This window comes from Cydia pomonella, chromosome 11, assembly GCF_033807575.1.
Source record: "Cydia pomonella isolate Wapato2018A chromosome 11, ilCydPomo1, whole genome shotgun sequence".
NCBI classification, from domain to species: Eukaryota; Metazoa; Arthropoda; class Insecta; order Lepidoptera; family Tortricidae; genus Cydia; species Cydia pomonella.
In genome coordinates, this window is record NC_084713.1 from 19,185,752 (window position 1) to 19,205,988 (window position 20,237).

The window sequence follows — 20,237 nt, forward strand, 5'->3', positions numbered from 1 at the left end:
TTTTAATAAAAAAATTCTGACGCTACGGCATTGTTCAAGAAAATTCCCATGAATATATAATTGGCTATTTAAAGATTACAGTAATCCGAGATGTTATAAGTTATAAGCTTAATCACGCTTACCGACTGTCGATATTTGCTGGATGTCAGACATCTTCAATATTACGGCATTTGCGGGGACACCGACTATTTGCTGAGGCTGTGTCGTGACAGATTGAGGCACAGCGACGTTAGCTTGAGGTTGCATTTTAGTTATCATAGTTCGTGTGATGTAATTAGTTTGGCATTAAATAGAATGTAAAACAAGTCATAATTCATTTAAACGAGAAATTGAAAACGAATAACACTATTTTTCCATGGGAATATTCCACCACAACACCACAATTCCGTAAGCCAATCAATGGGCACGCGAAGAACTACAACCGGAAAGCCTTTCTTACTCAGTTGTCAAAAGTGTTGCATTGCAGGTTGTCTATGGTTCCTGTCATATTCCATTTCTTTAACTGAAAAATAGTGTTTAGAAAGTGTTACTTTTATCTTAGCACACATAAAAAAACTTTTATTTATTAAAATACAACGTAAGAGAAATTAAAATTATACGATTACAATTATAATTTATCTAACCATAGATATTAATGAGAAGTTGAAAAACTTATTTTATTACGCGCTTCCGGCGTGTGAAGCAAAAATTGTAAAGCGGCAGTTTTTTAAATTTTATATATTGTTTGTTTTGCAATGAATATATATATATATATACATTAGTGCCTTTTTGTAGCTACTATGTATTATTTAAATCCTTTATTTATCTTTTTCTCTCAGATTAGGCTTTTTACAATATGTATATAAAAGTAAAATATAAAAACACTTACAAAACAATACAAAAGATATAAACACATTATAAAAAACCTAACCTAGGGTGCCGCCAGCAGCGGGGCAAGGCCCAAGCTGCCGGTGGTCAGGGCCGCAGGGAGAGGAACCGCCGGACTATCCGCGCCGTGCTCAAGATCACCGCCTTCTGCATCTGACCCTTGATCCAACCACCTAGCGAGAGTCTCTCAAGGTGTTGTTCGAGACTCTTCGCTATGAGACCGTTCGCTGAAACGACTATCGGGACAATGATCGTCGAATCAACATCCCACATGGCGGTTATCTCGTGAGCCAAGTCTAGGTACTTACTGGATTTGTCCTTCTCGGCTTTCACGAGATTCTCGTCATGGGGGATGGTGATGTCGACGAGCACGGCCCGGCGTTGCGATCGATCTATTATCACGATGTCAGGCTTATTGGCTACAATAGTCCTGTCAGTGATAATAGATCGATCCCAATAGAGCGTGGCACGACCATTTTCGAGAACTGGCGCAGGTGAGTACTTGTAGTACGGTACTTCGCGGTCCACAAGGCCGTATAGAAGAGCAAGTTGCTGGTGAATAATCCTGGCTACGAGATTATGTCTGTGCAAGTACTCGCCGTTAGCAAGATGAGAACAACCGGAAATGATATGCCTGAGTGACTCACCGGGACGGCGGCATGCCCGACAAATGTCGACCGTACCGTCCTTCAGGATATATTTCCGATAGTTGTTCGTCATCATAACTTCGTCCGCAATTGCACAGGCAAAACCCTCGGTTTCTCCGAAGAGGTCCCCGAATCGTAACCAGTTCACCGACGCGAGCAGGTCCACGTCGGATCCCGTGAGGGCCTTGTAGAACCGCCCGTGTAGCACCTTACTCTCCCATGCCGCCCTGCGATCCGCAGTACTTAGTACCACAGGTTTGCGCCAGTTCTCGTTTGCCAAATTATTTTTATGTTCCGACATGTACGAAATTATCGCTGGTTAAAAAACTTATAAGTATAAAGCCATTAAAACTAAAAAATAAACATTTTTTATACTTCTTTATTAACATTTTAGGGCATTCCAGGTTTTCTGCTACCAGTTTTAAGTGCATCAATTGTGTAAAAAGGTTTTTATTATAAAAATGTAAGAATATCCACTTTGCTTGGCCCGGGAAACTCAAAAACACGCGAACTTAATGTGCACGGTTCTTTTATAGTATTTTATACCATAAACGCTGCGTTAAACGCGATGCATTTGACGCACATCATTTTAAATCAGATAATCTAATTACCAAACATTGTTGTATGCGATAACCGCAGCGTTATGGAAGGTAGGTAGAGTTCGCAGAGTAAGACGCAATGCGTCAAACGAAAAAAAAATATTTTGTCTTCATTCTATGTACGTGTAAGGAGTATCCTTGTTTATTGCGTGAAACGCGTCCGTTGGACATATCCTACTAGTTACCACTGTGTTAATGGCAAATAATTTTATGAAATAAAACAACGAACATCTTGATAAATGTAAATATACTCATAAAAAAACTGTCTCACAACACATTTTAGTTCATATTGGATGGAAGAACATACATTATTAAAGCTCGGGATGGAAGATATTAAGTATAACTATTAAAATTAAAAACTATACTTTTCTACTCATCGACTATAATATTCATTTCTATACGCTGTAGTCAACAAAAAATAATAAAAAATACCAATAACGTGCCGCCGGCGTACTCTCATAGAAAAGACTAAACGAGCGACAAATAGTCGCGCGTTTATGTCTTTTGTACTACATTTTTGTCTACTGAGACAATAACAAAATTTTGATTAATTATTTAGGTTTTATAGTCAATAAGTACTATTCTAGATGACGTGTAGAAAAAATATTGCATACAACAGTGATATAATCAAGCTTTTCAATCTTGTACCTTACTTAGGCAATTCAGCAACTCGACTGAAAAGCTATTATATCACGACTGTATAAAACACTATAGCTAACATGGTCCACACGTAAGTGATATACTCTGGCAAACCCACCTTGTCAAAGGTGCGAAATTATAATTTTCAATAGAGGTACACCCATCGCGGCGATTTTTTTTAAATTTGGCGCCTTTTTCTACTGACGGTTATGGCTCGCCAAACTATAGTAGTCACTGTGGTCATTTTTCTCCTTCGTGTTAATAAAAATAGAAATGTGACATGTCTGAATTCTAATGTCTTTATTTTTTTTATTAAGCTATGTTTTAATTTTACTACTCGAAACTCAGCAACACCGATCAAAGGGCCTCTCATGATTGATCAAGCAAGCGTCAAACGCATCGATGTTGCCAGTTTACACCTGTGAAATTATAAAATAAAATGGGCCCGCGCTGCTTAAAGTGCGGGCAAGGTCAAATATTAAATAATAAAAAACAGCCTGTATATTTCGTAATACCTCTGCTTATTTAAAAAAAAATCTATAGGTTTTTCATGGCCTTTCCAACAAGCGTGTAAATGCATTGTTTTAGCCACATCACACTCACATTACATATATTTAGTACATTGTGCAACGTACGTGGGAATTTGGAAGCGATCTGGAGCAGGCTGGAGGGAATTAAAGACCCGAGTTTGCAATATTCTTACCCCCAGATTCTTACACAATGTTTTTCATCACACTAGCGAAGAAAAAACTAAATTTTTAGGGAAATAATTCTTAAATACGGTGACATATCAAACATTCGTCCGCCATATTGTAATTTCTTGTCAATCATTTTCATTCAGCGACCAACCTGTAGAACGACCTGGTCTGTCTGATTGCGGTATTATACAATGCGTATTTTTTTATCGTGACATTCGTAACGTTATAACTATGGAAGGTAGAGGCAAGGAGTAGAATCTCCATGTACCAAAGAGTGTCCGTCGAAAAACCTTAAATAGGTGGCGCTACAATACCTAGAATACTTGAAAAAAAATTCAAATCATAGACAGCGCACTTCACTCCGTCAATACGCCTACGTTCTTAACTACTCTAGCGCTACTCTGGAGAGATTTGGAAATATTATTTATAGCTGACAGCTGGACACTTTTGTAACAGTTCTGTCTATGGAGATTGTATGCCTTATACCTCTATTTTCCATAGTTATAACATTATTCCAAGTAGGAGAGTAAATATGATATCTCGGTGAGGTCCTGCGGTACGGATTCGTGGTAGCAGACATACAGCTCGCGGGGCTCAGGTTCACTGAATATACGCCTGAAAATAAAACAATTGATTAATTAATAATTTAAAATTAATATTACGAGTCTTCCCAGTAGGGCTAAGATGGTCGGCTCTTTATCATTTGTCCCGTTCTAACAAGTATGTAAGCGCGAAAGTGACGGGTATAGTGACAAGCGATAGAAATGGAACCATGTTGCCACCGCTGATCTAGCAAATGTGTGAAGTCCAGAACTCGAAAAGGGTATATGACTGACTGGTCAAATCAGAGGGCCTACCGCTAACATCGAAAAATTTAAAAACGTAATCCGCCTCTCTGAAGAGCGGTAGTGAGGCAGATAATGATTTTCGAATTTTCCATGTTGGTTGGTTCCTCAGTTTTTATTATAGAACTATCAAGACGATTAGCCATTTGGTATGGAATCTATAGTCCGTCAAACTGTCAGAAAAAATATTCTTCCCATAGAAAAATTGAAATTCGCGCCTTTTTAGCGTGTAGTCGTGAAAAGCTCAACGATTGGGGGGGGGGGGGGGGGGGGGGGGGGGGGGGGGGGGGATGCTAGGATCGGCAACGCGCATGTAACTCCTCAAACTCACTCGTCCATCTTTGAGCGGTTTTCCAGCCTCTCCTACAATGTACTATAGTTTTTGCATTAGACATTGCATTGATGGTTATTTACCCGACAACCCAGAAGTGAAAGGACTCGTTCCTGATGCCGCACTGATATAGCGTTGCGGGGGGCGCGCGAAACAGCATTGCGTATTCCTTCACGGCGACTAACACTTTGTTGGGGTTTGAAGGCATGTAGTTTCTTTTGAAGCTGTGAAATAAGGTTTTTATCACGTCTAAATGCGAATGAAATGAACGTAGGTAAGAAATGTAATATATTATATTGATTTAAACCAACAAGATTTTCGTTCATAGTTTTAAAACGAATACAGGACTTAATCGCGTAAACTTACGTTTATTATATGGGCTGACATTTCGAACGTGACGTTACGTTCGCGGTCACAGGCAGACTGGCGAGGAATTGTATCAACATCTTGCTGCGCGGGTTTTGCGAACTACCCGCACTTACACTTGATTATTCACTTGTACGCTAGGGTTGTCACTTTGCCTACACACAACACTCACGTAAAATAAACGTAAGTTTACGCGAGTTAGTCCCGTATTTGTATATTATAATATAAAAAAAGGATCTGGGATTTAATTTGAGTATATAAAATAACTCTTGTAATTAAATTCAAATGTTCTATTGAAATCATTATTTGTATAAACCAGGTATGACATGTAAACAAAGGCATAAATTGTGTGTAAAGAATTATTTTATCTAGAAAGACTCAAGCTTCTATAAATACTAAACTTAAGCCCGTTAAAAAAGTTTCAAAGAACTCTGCTTTCTACATATTGAACAGTGAAAAAACTGAGTGGTCAAGATACCGTCAAGAATAAGTCATAAAAACTGAACTGTACTGCATTTAAGAGTACATTGCTGTGATGTATAAGATATTTTATCAATATTTTTAAGCGATTCTATTCGGATTTAAAATATGGTTCAATATTATAAACGCAAATACTATTAAAATATACACTTACCGCACACTATGCTGCAACAGCTCATGTATCCGTTTGCTCGCGGCCCGAAAAGTCCGTACAATGTGTGTGTACAGCGCATTGTTGGCTTGCACCTCTATACTTTTCACTGGTGCTATTAGGACGCCCTTCGCGGATTCTAATTGTAGGAAATGGAATAACACGTTTTCGTCGCCTGCCGTTATTCTGAAAAATAAAGTTGTAACTTGAAGATCGAAAAGTAGGTAAGTAAGAAAAGAGATCATTACCGGCTAAGCGTATCTTATACCTATAAACGAGCAATTTTCGTATATTTATATATTTCAGGGATCTCGGAAACGGCTCTAACGATTACGGCGAAAAAAATTTTTTTTACTTTTTATTGTTATGTGTAATATAAACATGTAATAAAATCGTTAAAGAATAAACCCTCATCTCCATGTGAGAGTAATTATTTTATTGTATGAGAAGTTTCTTAGTTCACTGCTGTCCACTTATAATAGTACATTGTGCAACGAGGGGGGTAAGTGAAATTTTGAATTCGAGGGTGGTAATTCCCGACAGCTGCAGGCTAGAGGGAATTAAAGACCCGAGTTTTTCATCACACAAAGTTTTTCATCACACTTGTGAAGAAAAAACTAAATTTTAAGCGAAATAATTCTTAAATACGGTGACATATCAAACATTCGACCGCCATTTTGTATTTTCTTGACCATTCTGGCCTCGAATGTCCAATTCCCCGTACGTCCAGTCTCCGTATGTCCATTGCCCCGAACGTCCAGTCCCCGAATGTCCATTGCCCTGAACGTCCAGTCCCCGTATGTCTAATGCCCCAAAGGTCCAGTCCTCGTATGTCCATTGCCCTGAACGTCCAGTCCCCGTATGTCTAATGCCCCCAAAGGCCCAGTCCTCGTATGTCCATTGCCTCGAACGTCCAGTCCCCGTACGTCCAAATACACGAACGTCCTATTCATAAGGTTCCGCCAGTAGGCCAATTAGGGTAAGGGATCTGCAAATCCCTACCCGTTACTTTAATTAACCCTACGATCGCTGATTTATTTGCCATTATACAACTTTGTCACAGTGACAGTAGTATGAGATTTCTTATGGCTGTCATACTAACGTTAACTACATTTCTAAGTGTCGCCCCATGAGTAAGACTGACACCGACAAGGCCAGAGTCAAAACGCGAGTGCAAGACATTCATCATGGAATTCGTGGATTTAGATAAAGTGAAAAGTAAAAGTAAGTTATGTTATATTCATAATAAAGGTCCTCTGGGATCCTCAGATATTGATTTTCATCTCAATCTGAGCTTAAATGCCGAAATTCAAAATGGTGCGCGTTATCTACAAATTTGATCTCAGAATCACAATGAAGGTCCACTCGGATCCTTAGATATTGATTTTCATCTCAATCTGAGCTTAAATGCCAAAATTCAAAATGGCGTGCGTTTTCTACAAATTTGATCTCAGAATCACAATGAAGGTCCACTCGGATCCTTAGATATTGATGTTCATCTCAATCTGAGCTTAAATGCCGAAATTCAAAATGGCGTGCGTTTTCTACAAATTTGATCTCAGAATCATAATAAAGGTCCTTTGGGATCCTCAGATATCGATTTTCATCTTAATCTGACTTAAATGCCCAAATCCAAGATGGCGGGCGATCATTCAAATTGAGTGACCGGTTTGTATTGGGGTATCCGATCGCGTGGCAAGATACTTTTTCTCAAACTTGTAATGAAATGTTGACATGACTTACTTCAAATTAGGTCCGGAAATACTACATATCAGGTGCGATGAGTGAAGATGATATGTAAAGGAATTTCATACAGCCTTACACACCTAGGCCTGTAAGGCAACCTTCTTTTGTTTTTAAACGTCAAATAATGGCACGTCTTGGCATTCAACCGTAAAAAACCTATAAGCAAAATTCTGCCAGTATGCTTTTTTTTAATTTTTATATCTTTTTTTCGTTTTTTTTCTTTTTTGTGTTTGTTAAATATTAGTTCAGGAATTCAAAGGGGAACAAAAATGTCATTATTTTTGCGCTACAACGTACGGTTTAGGAGATACAGCCCCAAAAAGTTTTATTTTTTTCAGTCATGCAGAAATCTTTATAGGGCTGTATCTCCTAAACCGTGCGTCGTAGCGTAAAAATAATCAAATTTTCGTTCCCCTTTCGGTATCAACAAAAAACGCAAAAAAGAAATAAAAGAAAGAAAAAGAAAAAAAGCGTAATGGCGTGCGTGATAGCGCAAAAATAATTACAATTTTGGTCCCCTTCAATACCTCACGCACGGAATAACCTATCACATTAAGACATGAAACAATCATCATCATCATTTTTTTTAAATTATTTCATTGCAAGTTTGAGAAAAGCACTATACAAATCTCGGCGGGAAACGGGGTTGCCGGCCGCGTCTCCCTATCCGACCTCGATACGCTCGGCCGTCTATATCTACTTGGCCTGCAACCCTTCGTTTCCCGTCCTCTATAGTAATGTACTATTACTTAAGGGTACCGTTTGGGCGGAAGCTTGTTTGGATACCCAAAGTATTGATATCGCTTCCGGAATACTATTTCAACAGTCGGGTACCCTTTCAAAATTGTTTTAAAGTCTAACGGTACCGTTTGGACGGAAGCTTAATTGTTTGGATACCTAAAGTATTGATACCGCTTCCGTAATGCTATTTCAAAGGTCGGGTACCGTTTCAAAATTGTTTTAAAGGTACTTTTATTTAACTGTACCGTTTGGACGGAAGCTTATTTGGATACCCAAAGCATTGATATCGGTACCGAAATGCTAGTTTAACGGACGGGTACCCTTTAAAAAGACCGGTGTGAAGTTAGCAGCCGCCGATAACCCAACCAAATTAAGATGTCAAAATTTTTAACGTAAAAAATGTCGTAGAGAACCAGTAAAAGAGCACCTGATGCATGTAATTACAAAGTAAACAGACCAAACAGGACTAAAATATGGACATTCAAGGAATTGGACATTCGAGGCATATGGACATTCAAGGAATTGGACGTTCGAGGCATATGGACATTCAAGGAATTGGACGTTCGAGGCATATGGACATTCAAGGAATTGGACGTTCGAGGCATATGGACATTCAAGGAATTGGACATTCGAGGCAATGTACATTGGGGGAATTGGACGTTCCAGGCATATGGACATTCAAGGAATTGGACATTCGAGGCCAGAATCTTGACAGGTTAGGTATCGACCTATTCAGCATTCAGCCAGGATTGGAAATTATGTAAAAATATGTTGTTAAATAATTTTCAACATAAACAAAAAATATTAAATTATCAACGTCATTATTTTAAAAGTAAACTTACATGAATTAGTGACAGAATTAAAAGAAAAAGCTATAACTCCCTAGGGAACAATATAGGCCTTTGTCCTTCAGTACACCTGCATGTAATAAGATCTTTTTCGAGCAAGTGTGATGAAAAAATATTTTATGATATTTTTTCTCGAGTTGTGCGTGCCACTATTATTTTCGCAATTCTGAAGTTTCTGAGGTACAAGTTTAGAAACATAAATCTCACTCTCTCTCTCTCTCTCTCTCTAAATCTTCAAGTAGATCGATTGACATTTCAAAAAATTCAAGCATGTAAGTAGTTGGTGCAACTGGGTCTTAACTTCTCAAGGGTAGCCCTGTTACAGTGGAGCGTAAGAAAACTTAGGAATAGCCTGAAGCCTCGAGAGCAACCGACCAGTATTGATTTATTAATTACATTTTGGATTTCACGGGCCTATAGATCCCGGTCTTTGGAACGGTTTGCGTGGGGATATAGATCCATCACGTAGGCCCTTTGGAGAGCTTTAATGTCATGTAGAACGCCTGCTGGAACCTGTTCACAGGTACAACAATAGAGAGCCATGAATCGGTCTCAGCAGGCATTGGGATTATTGTAGAAAAAGTGAAGAGTATCTTTATACTGTCCATAGACCTTTGTCTATGGATTGAAGTTTGGGTGGACGATGAGACTGGGTTAATCTCAAAAATACATAAATAGTCAAAAAGGTTATTATTTTATATATACAATTGTATATTCTCATCTCCATCAATCAATCATAGAAGAGATTGTTATAATGGATGATTATTAAATAATTGAACTTACCTGTGAACAGTGACATGATCAATTTCATTGAGCAAGGATTTCCTAATGTCGGACGCATCAATGCTGCCGCTAGCTCTGCTGCCGTCCTGAAAACCAAATAACATGACACAGAAAGGCCCTTATGCTTCAAGTGCAATAAGGTCCTTTCCATCTGAAATTCTGTTAAAAAGGTCCTTATTGCACAAGGAGCATGAAGAACAAAGTACCCTTCTCTTATGAAAAGCTTATTAATACAGAAGTATTGAAAATAAAGAAAACACACACACAGAAAGAAGTGCCACAGGTTTATCTTGAATAATCGCTAAGAAAGTTCATAATGTATTTAAAAATCATTTTTCGGTATGCTGTCGTATGAGTGTTGTTACTACATTTATTTAATGTGCCAACGCGTTTGGTTGCATCGCAGTTGACAATTAGTCATTTTTGGGTTGCCAAGTGTGAGAAAGACTTGTGTTGTCACCTAGGTGACTGTCGTATCTCGGAGTGTTATACTTTTTTACTTAATCTGCAATCGGCTGTTCTAGCCATAATCAGGTGTTTTTAGGGTTCCGTAGCCAAATGGCAAAAAACGGAACCCTTATAGATTCGTCATGTCCGTCTGTCTGTCCGATTCTGTCACAGCCACTTTTTTCCGAAACTATAAAAGCTATACTGTTCAAACTTGGTAAGTAGATGTATTCTATGAACCGCATTATGATGTTCACACAAAAATAGAAAAAAAACAATAAATTTTGGGGGTTCCCCATACTTAGAACTGAAACTCAAAAAATCTTTTTTCATCAAACTCATACGTGTGGGGTATCTATGGATAGGTCTTTAAAAATGATATTGAGGTTTCTAATATCATTTTTTTCTAAACTGAAAAGTTTGCGCGAGAGACACTTCCAAAGTGGTAAAAAGTGTGTCCCCCCCCCCGTAACTTCTAAAATAACAGAATGAAAAATCTAAAAAAAATATATGATATACATTGCCATGCAAACTTCCACCGAAAATTGGTTCGAACGAGATCTAGTAAGTAGTTTTTTTTTAATACGTCATAAAAATTTAAAAAAAAAATTTTTTTCATCAAACCCATACGTGTGGGGTATCTATGGATAGGTCTTCAAAAATGATATTTAGGTTTCTAATATCATTTTTTCTAAACTGAATAGTTTGCGCGAGAGACACTTCCAAAGTGAAAAAATGTGTGTCCCCCCCCCTGTAACTTCTAAAATAACAGAATGAAAAATCTAAAAAAAATATATGATATACATTGCCATGCAAACTTCCACCGAAAATTGGTTCGAACGAGATCTAGTAAGTAGTTTTTTAGGGTTCCGTAGCCAAATGGCAAAAAACGGAACCCTTATAGATTCGTCATGTCCGTCTGTCTGTCCGATTCTGTCACAGCCACTTTTTTCCGAAACTATAAAAGCTATACTGTTCAAACTTGGTAAGTAGATGTATTCTATGAACCGCATTATGATGTTCACACAAAAATAGAAAAAAAACAATAAATTTTGGGGGTTCCCCATACTTAGAACTGAAACTCAAAAAATCTTTTTTCATCAAACTCATACGTGTGGGGTATCTATGGATAGGTCTTTAAAAATGATATTGAGGTTTCTAATATCATTTTTTTCTAAACTGAAAAGTTTGCGCGAGAGACACTTCCAAAGTGGTAAAAAGTGTGTCCCCCCCCCGTAACTTCTAAAATAACAGAATGAAAAATCTAAAAAAAATATATGATATACATTGCCATGCAAACTTCCACCGAAAATTGGTTCGAACGAGATCTAGTAAGTAGTTTTTTTTTAATACGTCATAAAAATTTAAAAAAAAAAATTTTTTTCATCAAACCCATACGTGTGGGGTATCTATGGATAGGTCTTCAAAAATGATATTTAGGTTTCTAATATCATTTTTTTCTAAACTGAATAGTTTGCGCGAGAGACACTTCCAAAGTGAAAAAATGTGTGTCCCCCCCCCCTGTAACTTCTAAAATAACAGAATGAAAAATCTAAAAAAAATATATGATATACATTGCCATGCAAACTTCCACCGAAAATTGGTTCGAACGAGATCTAGTAAGTAGTTTTTTTTTAATACGTCATAAAAATTAAAAAAAAAAATTTTTTTCATCAAACCCATACGTGTGGGGTATCTATGGATAGGTCTTCAAAAATGATATTTAGGTTTCTAATATCATTTTTTTCTAAACTGAATAGTTTGCGCGAGAGACACTTCCAAAGTGAAAAAATGTGTGTCCCCCCCCCCTGTAACTTCTAAAATAACAGAATGAAAAATCTAAAAAAAATATATGATATACATTACCATGCAAACTTCCACCGAAAATTGGTTTGAACGAGATCTAGTGAATAGTTTTTTTTTAATACGTCAATAAATTAAAAAAAAATTTTTTTCTTCAAACCCATACGTGTGGGGTATCTATGGATAGGTCTTCAAAAATGATATTTAGGTTTCTAACATCATTTTTTTCTAAACTGAATAGTTTGCGCGAGAGACAGTCCCAAAGTGGTAAAATGTGTGTCCAAAGTGGTAAAATGTTGAACAAGATCTAGCAAGTAGATTTTTTTTTAATACGTCTTAAATGGTACGGAACCCTTCATGCGCGAGTCCGACTCGCACTTGGCCGCTTTTTTTTAATACGTCATAAAAATTAAAAAAAAAAAAATTTTTCATCAAACCCATACGTGTGGGGTATCTATGGATAGGTCTTCAAAAATGATATTTAGGTTTCTAATATCATTTTTTTCTAAACTGAATAGTTTGCGCGAGAGACACTTCCAAAGTGAAAAAATGTGTGTCCCCCCCCCTGTAACTTCTAAAATAACAGAATGAAAAATCTAAAAAAAATATATGATATACATTACCATGCAAACTTCCACCGAAAATTGGTTTGAACGAGATCTAGTGAATAGTTTTTTTTTAATACGTCAATAAATTAAAAAAAAATTTTTTTCTTCAAACCCATACGTGTGGGGTATCTATGGATAGGTCTTCAAAAATGATATTTAGGTTTCTAACATCATTTTTTTCTAAACTGAATAGTTTGCGCGAGAGACAGTCCCAAAGTGGTAAAATGTGTGTCCAAAGTGGTAAAATGTTGAACAAGATCTAGCAAGTAGATTTTTTTTTAATACGTCTTAAATGGTACGGAACCCTTCATGCGCGAGTCCGACTCGCACTTGGCCGCTTTTTATTATTTTGGGTTGCTGCCATAACCAGGTGTTGCTGTTTAGGGTGGTGTTCCACTGAGCTCCATCACCTGTTTACTGGGGAGCCTATTGTATCTGCTCTAGCCCATAGAATGTGCCATCTTTGTAGCCTGGATATGTAGTCTTGTTCGTTTAACAGATTTCTGGCTAATTCGTTACAGTGGTTTTGAAGTCTTTCCTTGTACTCTTTGCAGTTTTCGTTTACCTCTTGTTTTATTGTGGGGAGTGTTATACTTTGCGGAGTATAATATTATTGATCAAGCATAGCGAGGATCTTTGTTTCAGCTCACGAAAAATTATTTTGGTATGGTAATAGTACCTACTACCGTACAGAAAGGAAACCTCCAACAAAACCGAAGTTTGACAGCGATTCAGGGCGGAATCATGTTGTTCCTTTCGAATGTATGGAAAAAATATATTTCCTTTCTGTCAAAATTCATGTAATTATCTTTATCTGTGGTTATGCACGCAAAGGAACGTCAAGTTGTGCCAACCCTAATATTTGCTCGGAGCAATGCTCAGCCGAACGGAGCCGAGACCGCCCGAACGCTCTAGTTGCCTCCCCCTGGTATGGTTTGGCCAATCTCTTCTACAGATCGCATATCTCAACCGTCGTAAAATTTTGTTAGCAGGTTCTATAATTATATCTTTTTGTTAACGATCCAGATTTAGGAAATTTATCAAAATGGCGTAACCATGAGGATGCGCCAGGACTACAGCTCATAGAGCCATTAAATAATATGTATTTTTTTTCTAATTAATAAATGAGTGAATACCTGTCTGTCCCAATCAGAATCAGAGCCCGAAGAATCCCGGCGATTTCTTTCTCTATCGGCCCTTCTACCTTGTACACGCTCTTCGCTCTTTTCACTGAAAAAAAAAACAAATAAAAAATCAAATAAATGGTTAAATGGCATTTGGCGTCATTCGATTAAGAACTTATTTTTATAAGATTGTATACTTATTGCCCTCCCTAGTAAGCCTAAGAAAAGGTGGCTGGACTGTGTGCAAGAAGATATTAGGAGGATGAGGAAGTATACCAACTGGAGGAAGGTTGCCAAGGATCGCGACGACTGGTGGAAGATAGTCGAGAAGGGCAAGACCCACCAAAGGTTGTAGCACCATCGGAAGTAAAAAGTAAGTAACTAATTGCTCTTCAAACTGTTGGAGCCCTCAGAATAACTGACGTCCAAGTTACTGGCGTGGCGATTCCCGTTGTACCACTGGGGGTACAGACTGTGATGGCTGCCATAGTTGACAGAGTCGCTGGACAGGTTTATCTGCTCGGTGGAGTTGTGACGACGACGGTCTTTTGGACTACAATATATTACCTATTGCTCTTCAAACTGTTGGAGTCCTCAGAATAACTGACGTCTAAGTTACTGGCGTGGCGTTTCCCGTTGTACCACTGGGAGTACAGACTGTGATGGCTGCCATAGTTGACAGAGCCGCTGGACACGTTTATCTGCTCGGTGAAGTTGTGACGACGACGGTCTTTTGGACTACAATATATTACCTATTGCTCTTCAAACTGTTGGAGTCTTCAGAATAACTGACGTCCAAGTTGCTGGCATGGCGTTTCCCGTTGTACCACTGGGAGTACAGACTGTGATGGCTGCCATAGTTGACGGAGTCGCTGGACACGTTTATCTGCTCGATGGAGTTGTGACGACGACGGTCTTTTGGACTACAATATATTACCTATTGCTCTTCAAACTGTTGGAGTCCTCAGAATAACTGACGTCTAAGTTACTGGCGTGGCGTTTCCCGTTGTACCACTGGGAGTACAGACTGTGATGGCTGCCATAGTTGACAGAGCCGCTGGACACGTTTATCTGCTCGGTGAAGTTGTGACGACGACGGTCTTTTGGACTACAATATATTACCTATTGCTCTTCAAACTGTTGGAGTCCTCAGAATAACTGACGTCCAAGTTGTTGGCGTGGCGTTTCCCGTTGTACCACTGGGAGTACAGACTGTGATGGCTGCCATAGTTGACAGAGCCGCTGGACACGTTTATCTGCTCGGTGGAGTTGTGAGGACGACGGTCTTTTGGACTACAATATATTACCTATTGCTCTTCAAACTGTTGGAGTCCTCAGAATAACTGACGTCCAAGTTGCTGGCATGGCGTTTCCCGTTGTACCACTGGGAGTACAAACTGTGATGGCTGCCATAGTTGACGGAGTCGCTGGACACGTTTATCTGCTCAGTGGAGTTGTGGCGACGACGATTTGGGAGCTTGAGAGTTGAGGGTTTTAGAGTGCCGTCGGATTTTTGATCTGAAAAGGAAAGAGTATCAGCCTATTGCCTATTGAATGACAGTTTATGAGGATAAGCGTTATGTTACTTACTCATCTTCTTCCCCAGCTTGGTCAAGCGCTCCGGTGAGCATTCCAGTTGCGGCTGTGTATTGGACCGTATCCACGTAGAGAGGTACTTGTCGAGTCCTACATCGTATAGGAGTTCAATACAGCTCTCACATTCTTCTACATAGAAAGGAGATGGCGGGGTGATGCCTATTGCCTGGCGAATGACATTACAAATTAGGTAGGTAATGTAGATATCGGTTTTTTTAACGTGAAAGCGAGTTTCCTTGCGGTGGTTCATAAAATCCACCAGTTTGAAGAGTAAGTATCAGCTCTTTTCCAAAATGATGTAAACCATTTTTGGCATAAAATGGTTTAAATGACTTACATCTTCGGTACATCCTCCAGCCTCCATCAGCGTGGCCAGGATGAAATGTCCCTTTCCGGCCACGAGCAGGAACCAGCGTCCGTCTGGAATTCTACCACAACATTATCATTATTTATTAATGATAATATAGATTTTATTTTATTTTTATTGAGATTATAGACACATATGATAGGTTTACAGAGCCTGCCAAGCCTGCCTGCCTAGGTTTTCCCGAGGGCCTACAGTATGGGTTAGGAGTGTACAGGTTTTTAAAGGGTCGGCAACGCGCATGTAACACCTCTGGAGTTGCAGGCGTCCATAAGCTACGGTGACTGCTTACCATCAGACGGGCCGTATGCTTGTTTGTCACCGACGTGGTATAAAAAAAATACAGATTTTAATCAGTTCAGTTAGTCGCTTTCGTAAAACCTATGCTAAATCTTGGGATTAGTTGTCAAGCGGACCCAGGCTCCCATGAGCCGTGGCAAAAATACCGGGACAACGCGAGGAAGAAGAAGAGAACAAATAAAATAAGTTTTTTTTGTGGTAATAAATAGTCAAACGTCAACTTTATACAAATACAGTCAGTGCATAACGTACGGGGCCGTACTGCAATATCTTCTACAGCTATCAAATTCTAAGCACAACGTTTTATACCTACACTTTTGCTACTAATTACTTAAAAACAGTTAATTTAACCTTTTGACCGCCAAAGACGTCATATGACGCGCGCGGCGACAGTCCAATATCAACCTTCATGCATACCGACAAGATTCACGTATACACGCCGCGTACGATAGACGTGGCGTTCAAAAGGTTAAAAGATAATCTATGATAGTTAATTATACCTATATTCATTGCTATCATTTTTGTTCTGCTTCCTATGTTCATGGATATATACTTCCTTCCAAATGACCAGTTTTTCCAATTCCTTTTCCGCGCTCAATTTCAAGATACCGTTGAGTTTCAAAAATGCATTGATTTCGAACAAATCTTCATCTTGTACGTGGGAACTTAGTAAATGTCCAGAATAATATAAACAAGTTCCAATCACTGTGTACAGCCTTTGAAAGTTTTCAATGTCGTCAGTCTGAAAAAAACTATAGGTAGTATAAAAACTTATCACCAACTTGAATCTGTCAACTAATATGTCACAAACCTTTTAAATGTGTTAGGTAAAACTTTTCAATGTAACTTACAACTAGGTCACACTTTTAAAAACTAAAATATTATTACTTTTATCAGCGTGAATAGGGAGCGTGCATAAACTGTAGGAGGCAGCACAGGAGCTGTCAGATTTTTGGCGCGAAGCGTAAATGTGAGGTTTATTGTTCCGATGTAGCCCACAAGATGGCAGAACCTACTATGCACAAGAAAACACTTGACGTGTAAATGTGCATGTTTATGGTTCCGATTCAGACCACAAGATGGCAGACCCTCCAACGCGCACGGTCCCTATAACGTGCTAAGCAAGCAAGTGTGCTTGTATTTCTGTATTTTATCAAATAAAAATAAAAAAGACGTGTCATTGCATGTCTTTTTAGCTGTAGATTACACTTAACATGAGAAAAATTAAAAAGTAAATTTCATTTAATACAAAAAGCTCCAATCCGACACATTTTTTGGAGACAAAAAAACAACCAAAAGAATTTTGACCCAAGTACTGTAACTTAAGTGCCCACGTAAAAACACTATACAAGCTGTATAGAAAAGTAGATACTTAGTCATGTGTAGAGCACGGACTGTACGGAATGAGTAACAAGGACTATTCATGAACCTTATTCCAACGACATAAGGTCTATCAATACTCAGTTCAGTGTTGCATTTTATACATACCCATTCCCTGTAATCCGCCGCCTGAAGCTCCGTCATGGCGTCGTCTACTTGTATCCTTACTTCTAAAGGCAACGTAATACTATGCGCTGCCAAAACATCTTCCACATACAACCCATTTCTCTTATCTGTATCTTTATCCATATTACTAAACAACAAACTAATAAATACGCGAGAAAATAAGCTGTCCAGCTTATCAACATTATTAGGTTTAGTAAAACATGTCTTTAAAGACCCGTAAAGAAATTCTAAAATCCTTGTTATCTGTATAATTACTCTCTTAGCGGCGAATAAGTCAACTTCTTTATTCGGAAATGCAACTAATAATAAATCACTATAATGTGACATGTAGGCAATATTTATTAAAGTACTATTATGTAATACAGTTGAAGTTATAGGCTGACTTGTACCTAATGATTTTGGAGCTAAATGATTTAAAGTTACATATGCACCTCTGGTATTGTAAAGGAAATTTTGACTAAATGGTCTCGGGTAACAATATAGGACTCCCTTATCATCATTGCTATGATATTCTATGTCATTACAGCATATGTATAAGACTGAACAGTTAGAGTCTTTCAATAATTGTGTTAGAGAATTCTCCGGAGCTTGCTTTGTTGTAAGGAGCTTTTCTATATCAAACAAGGCCCCTTCAGCTGCTTGGAACTGAAGTTTTGGATTATCATAATCATCAGCGACCACTTGAAGAATCCTGTTTATATTGTATGAATTAACATCAATATTATTTATCTTTTGCAAGTAATATCCTTTTTTTACTTTCTGAGAATATATAGCCCGGGCTTCAGGAAGAAAATCAGCCACTATGAGATTATTTCCTGTGTTAGTTTCTAGACTGATGCCAAACATTTTTTCTATTTGACAATTCTTTTCACTGTTGAACATCATGTTTTTGCTAACCTGGAAGCAGAAAATAAAAGTTTAGTTGTTGTTATAATCTTATATTTCTATGTTCTTGTTTTTTTTTTGTATGAGTTCTTTATTTAACACAATTTAGTATAATGTAATTACGTAATCTAGTGTACATTTCCATCCTAGACAGTAATAACAATAAATTAATACAGTTTAGTGAGCTATAGGCGCTCATTATAAACTTTTTAACAACTTAGTGTTTATAACATTGCCATGGGTAAAATCATTCTTACACTAAAGCTTAGAAGTAAGCAACAGCCTATGTTCTTTTGGGAGTTCTTTTAAAATGAAGTTCGCTATACTTATAATACCTGTATAACAATTTTGTTATCCTCAAGAGATGTTTTCTTCAGAATGCCAGAAAGAGCAGCAGCTCCCTGGTCATCTGATTTCTTTCGGCCAAACACATCCAGCTGTTTTGATTTATGACTTTTTAGAACTTTGAATATTCTGCCTGAAATTATATAAACTGAAATAAATAATCTGATTTGTTGAAGATCATAAAAGTTCCACCAGGACTTATTTTACACATCTTAATACAAGAATCCTCAAATAAATATATTGGGTTTGTCCCTGACTGCACTGTTTCATGGCTAAAAGGCCACAGAATCAATAATAGTACCACCATACAGAATGGAAACTTCCTACAAAACCGAAGTTTCACAGCGATTCAGGGCCAAATTGTGTTGTCCCTTTCTAATAATGGAACTATCCCTTAAGGTTGTCAAAATTCATGTTATTATCTTATCTGTGGCTGTACATGCAAATAAGTAACATCAAGTTTTGCCAACCCTAATAATTGCTCGGAGCAATGCTGAGATGAATGGAGCTAAGAACGCCCAAATGCTCTAGTTTCCCCCTGATGAGCCATTGACAGCAAAAGTCATGAAGTATGTTCATACTTGGGTTACATGTTTGTTTAATACTGTGAAATTTCACATTTGTTCTATGGCACACTCTATTGTCGCTGAATACAGATTTCATACTGCAATAACGCTAACAACACACATCATGTTACCTGTAATTGGGTAGACATTTAATCATGGATTTTTGGCAATACAAACAAGTATTGCAGGTTTCATTAGTGTTAGTTCTATTGGTAAACCTAAAATAAATAAATAATCTTATTTACCTTTAGTTGAACGTCTTGTCGAGGTTCTCTTAAAATTATTTCTTCGTTTAAACGCTTCACAGTTTTCCAGAAGCGGAGCTTTCGAATCGTCCACAGCATCATCGCAGGCTTTAACTTTAATGTAAACAAGCTCTCCATCTTCGCCAACATCCGAGTCCCACTCAGGAACAGAACTTAAATTACAGAAATACAATACATTTTAATTATTTTACAAATATGAACATGAATGTAACTATTTTGTATGCATAGCTTAATGGTTTAAAGGTAATGGTTATAGGAATACCTGTCGGTATCAGAATATTTGGAATCATCTGAAGAAGTCCAGTCGTTATCCGAATCGCACGGGCTATCGTAGTTTAATTTTGTCTTATAATTATTCATTTTGCCGAAATCCTAATTTCTTGTTTACATTTATAATTAGAAAACACATAGGCATCCTATTAAAATTAACATGGTTTGTAAATGCATGACTAAAATTTACAATTCATTAAAGCTTTTAACATGATTTAATAGTTTAAATTAATTAATTATAAAGTTTCGCAAAGTAAATAAACCAATTCCAAACTCCAAACAATATTTGCCCTTTTTGACAGCACTTTGACGTTTCTCGGCTTGGGCTACTCTATTGTTCAAGACATTGGTAAAAACGATAGACCTAGATTGAAATTTATCAAAGAAGATATTTGATTGGCAACATCTAGCAGTGT

At 37.8% G+C, this 20,237-nt stretch overlaps 2 protein-coding genes across 2 annotated transcripts in view; both read right to left on the reverse strand.

Annotated features, from left to right (window-relative positions):
- Positions 1 to 426, reverse strand: part of LOC133522493 (UDP-N-acetylglucosamine--peptide N-acetylglucosaminyltransferase 110 kDa subunit) — a 41,909-nt gene extending 41,483 nt beyond the window's left edge. Inside the window, exon 1 of the mRNA XM_061857845.1 lies at positions 123 to 426. Coding sequence (XP_061713829.1) covers positions 123 to 258 — 136 coding nt within the window. The 5' untranslated portion in view covers positions 259 to 426. The remainder of the gene's footprint in view (positions 1 to 122) is intronic.
- A 1,917-nt stretch (positions 427 to 2,343) lies between these two features.
- LOC133523046 (protein inturned) lies at positions 2,344 to 20,035 on the reverse strand. The gene is made up of 13 exons (XM_061858552.1): positions 19,814 to 20,035; positions 19,531 to 19,703; positions 18,710 to 18,852; positions 17,472 to 18,386; positions 16,484 to 16,725; positions 15,657 to 15,747; positions 15,314 to 15,485; positions 15,031 to 15,241; positions 13,736 to 13,829; positions 9,742 to 9,827; positions 5,627 to 5,809; positions 4,710 to 4,850; positions 2,344 to 4,065 (listed from the first exon to the last, which is right to left on the reverse strand). Exons 1-13 carry the CDS (start codon positions 19,909 to 19,911, stop codon positions 3,960 to 3,962), a joined length of 2,655 nt encoding a protein of 884 aa, XP_061714536.1. The 5' UTR covers positions 19,912 to 20,035; the 3' UTR covers positions 2,344 to 3,959.
- Positions 20,036 to 20,237: the final 202 nt, after the last annotated feature.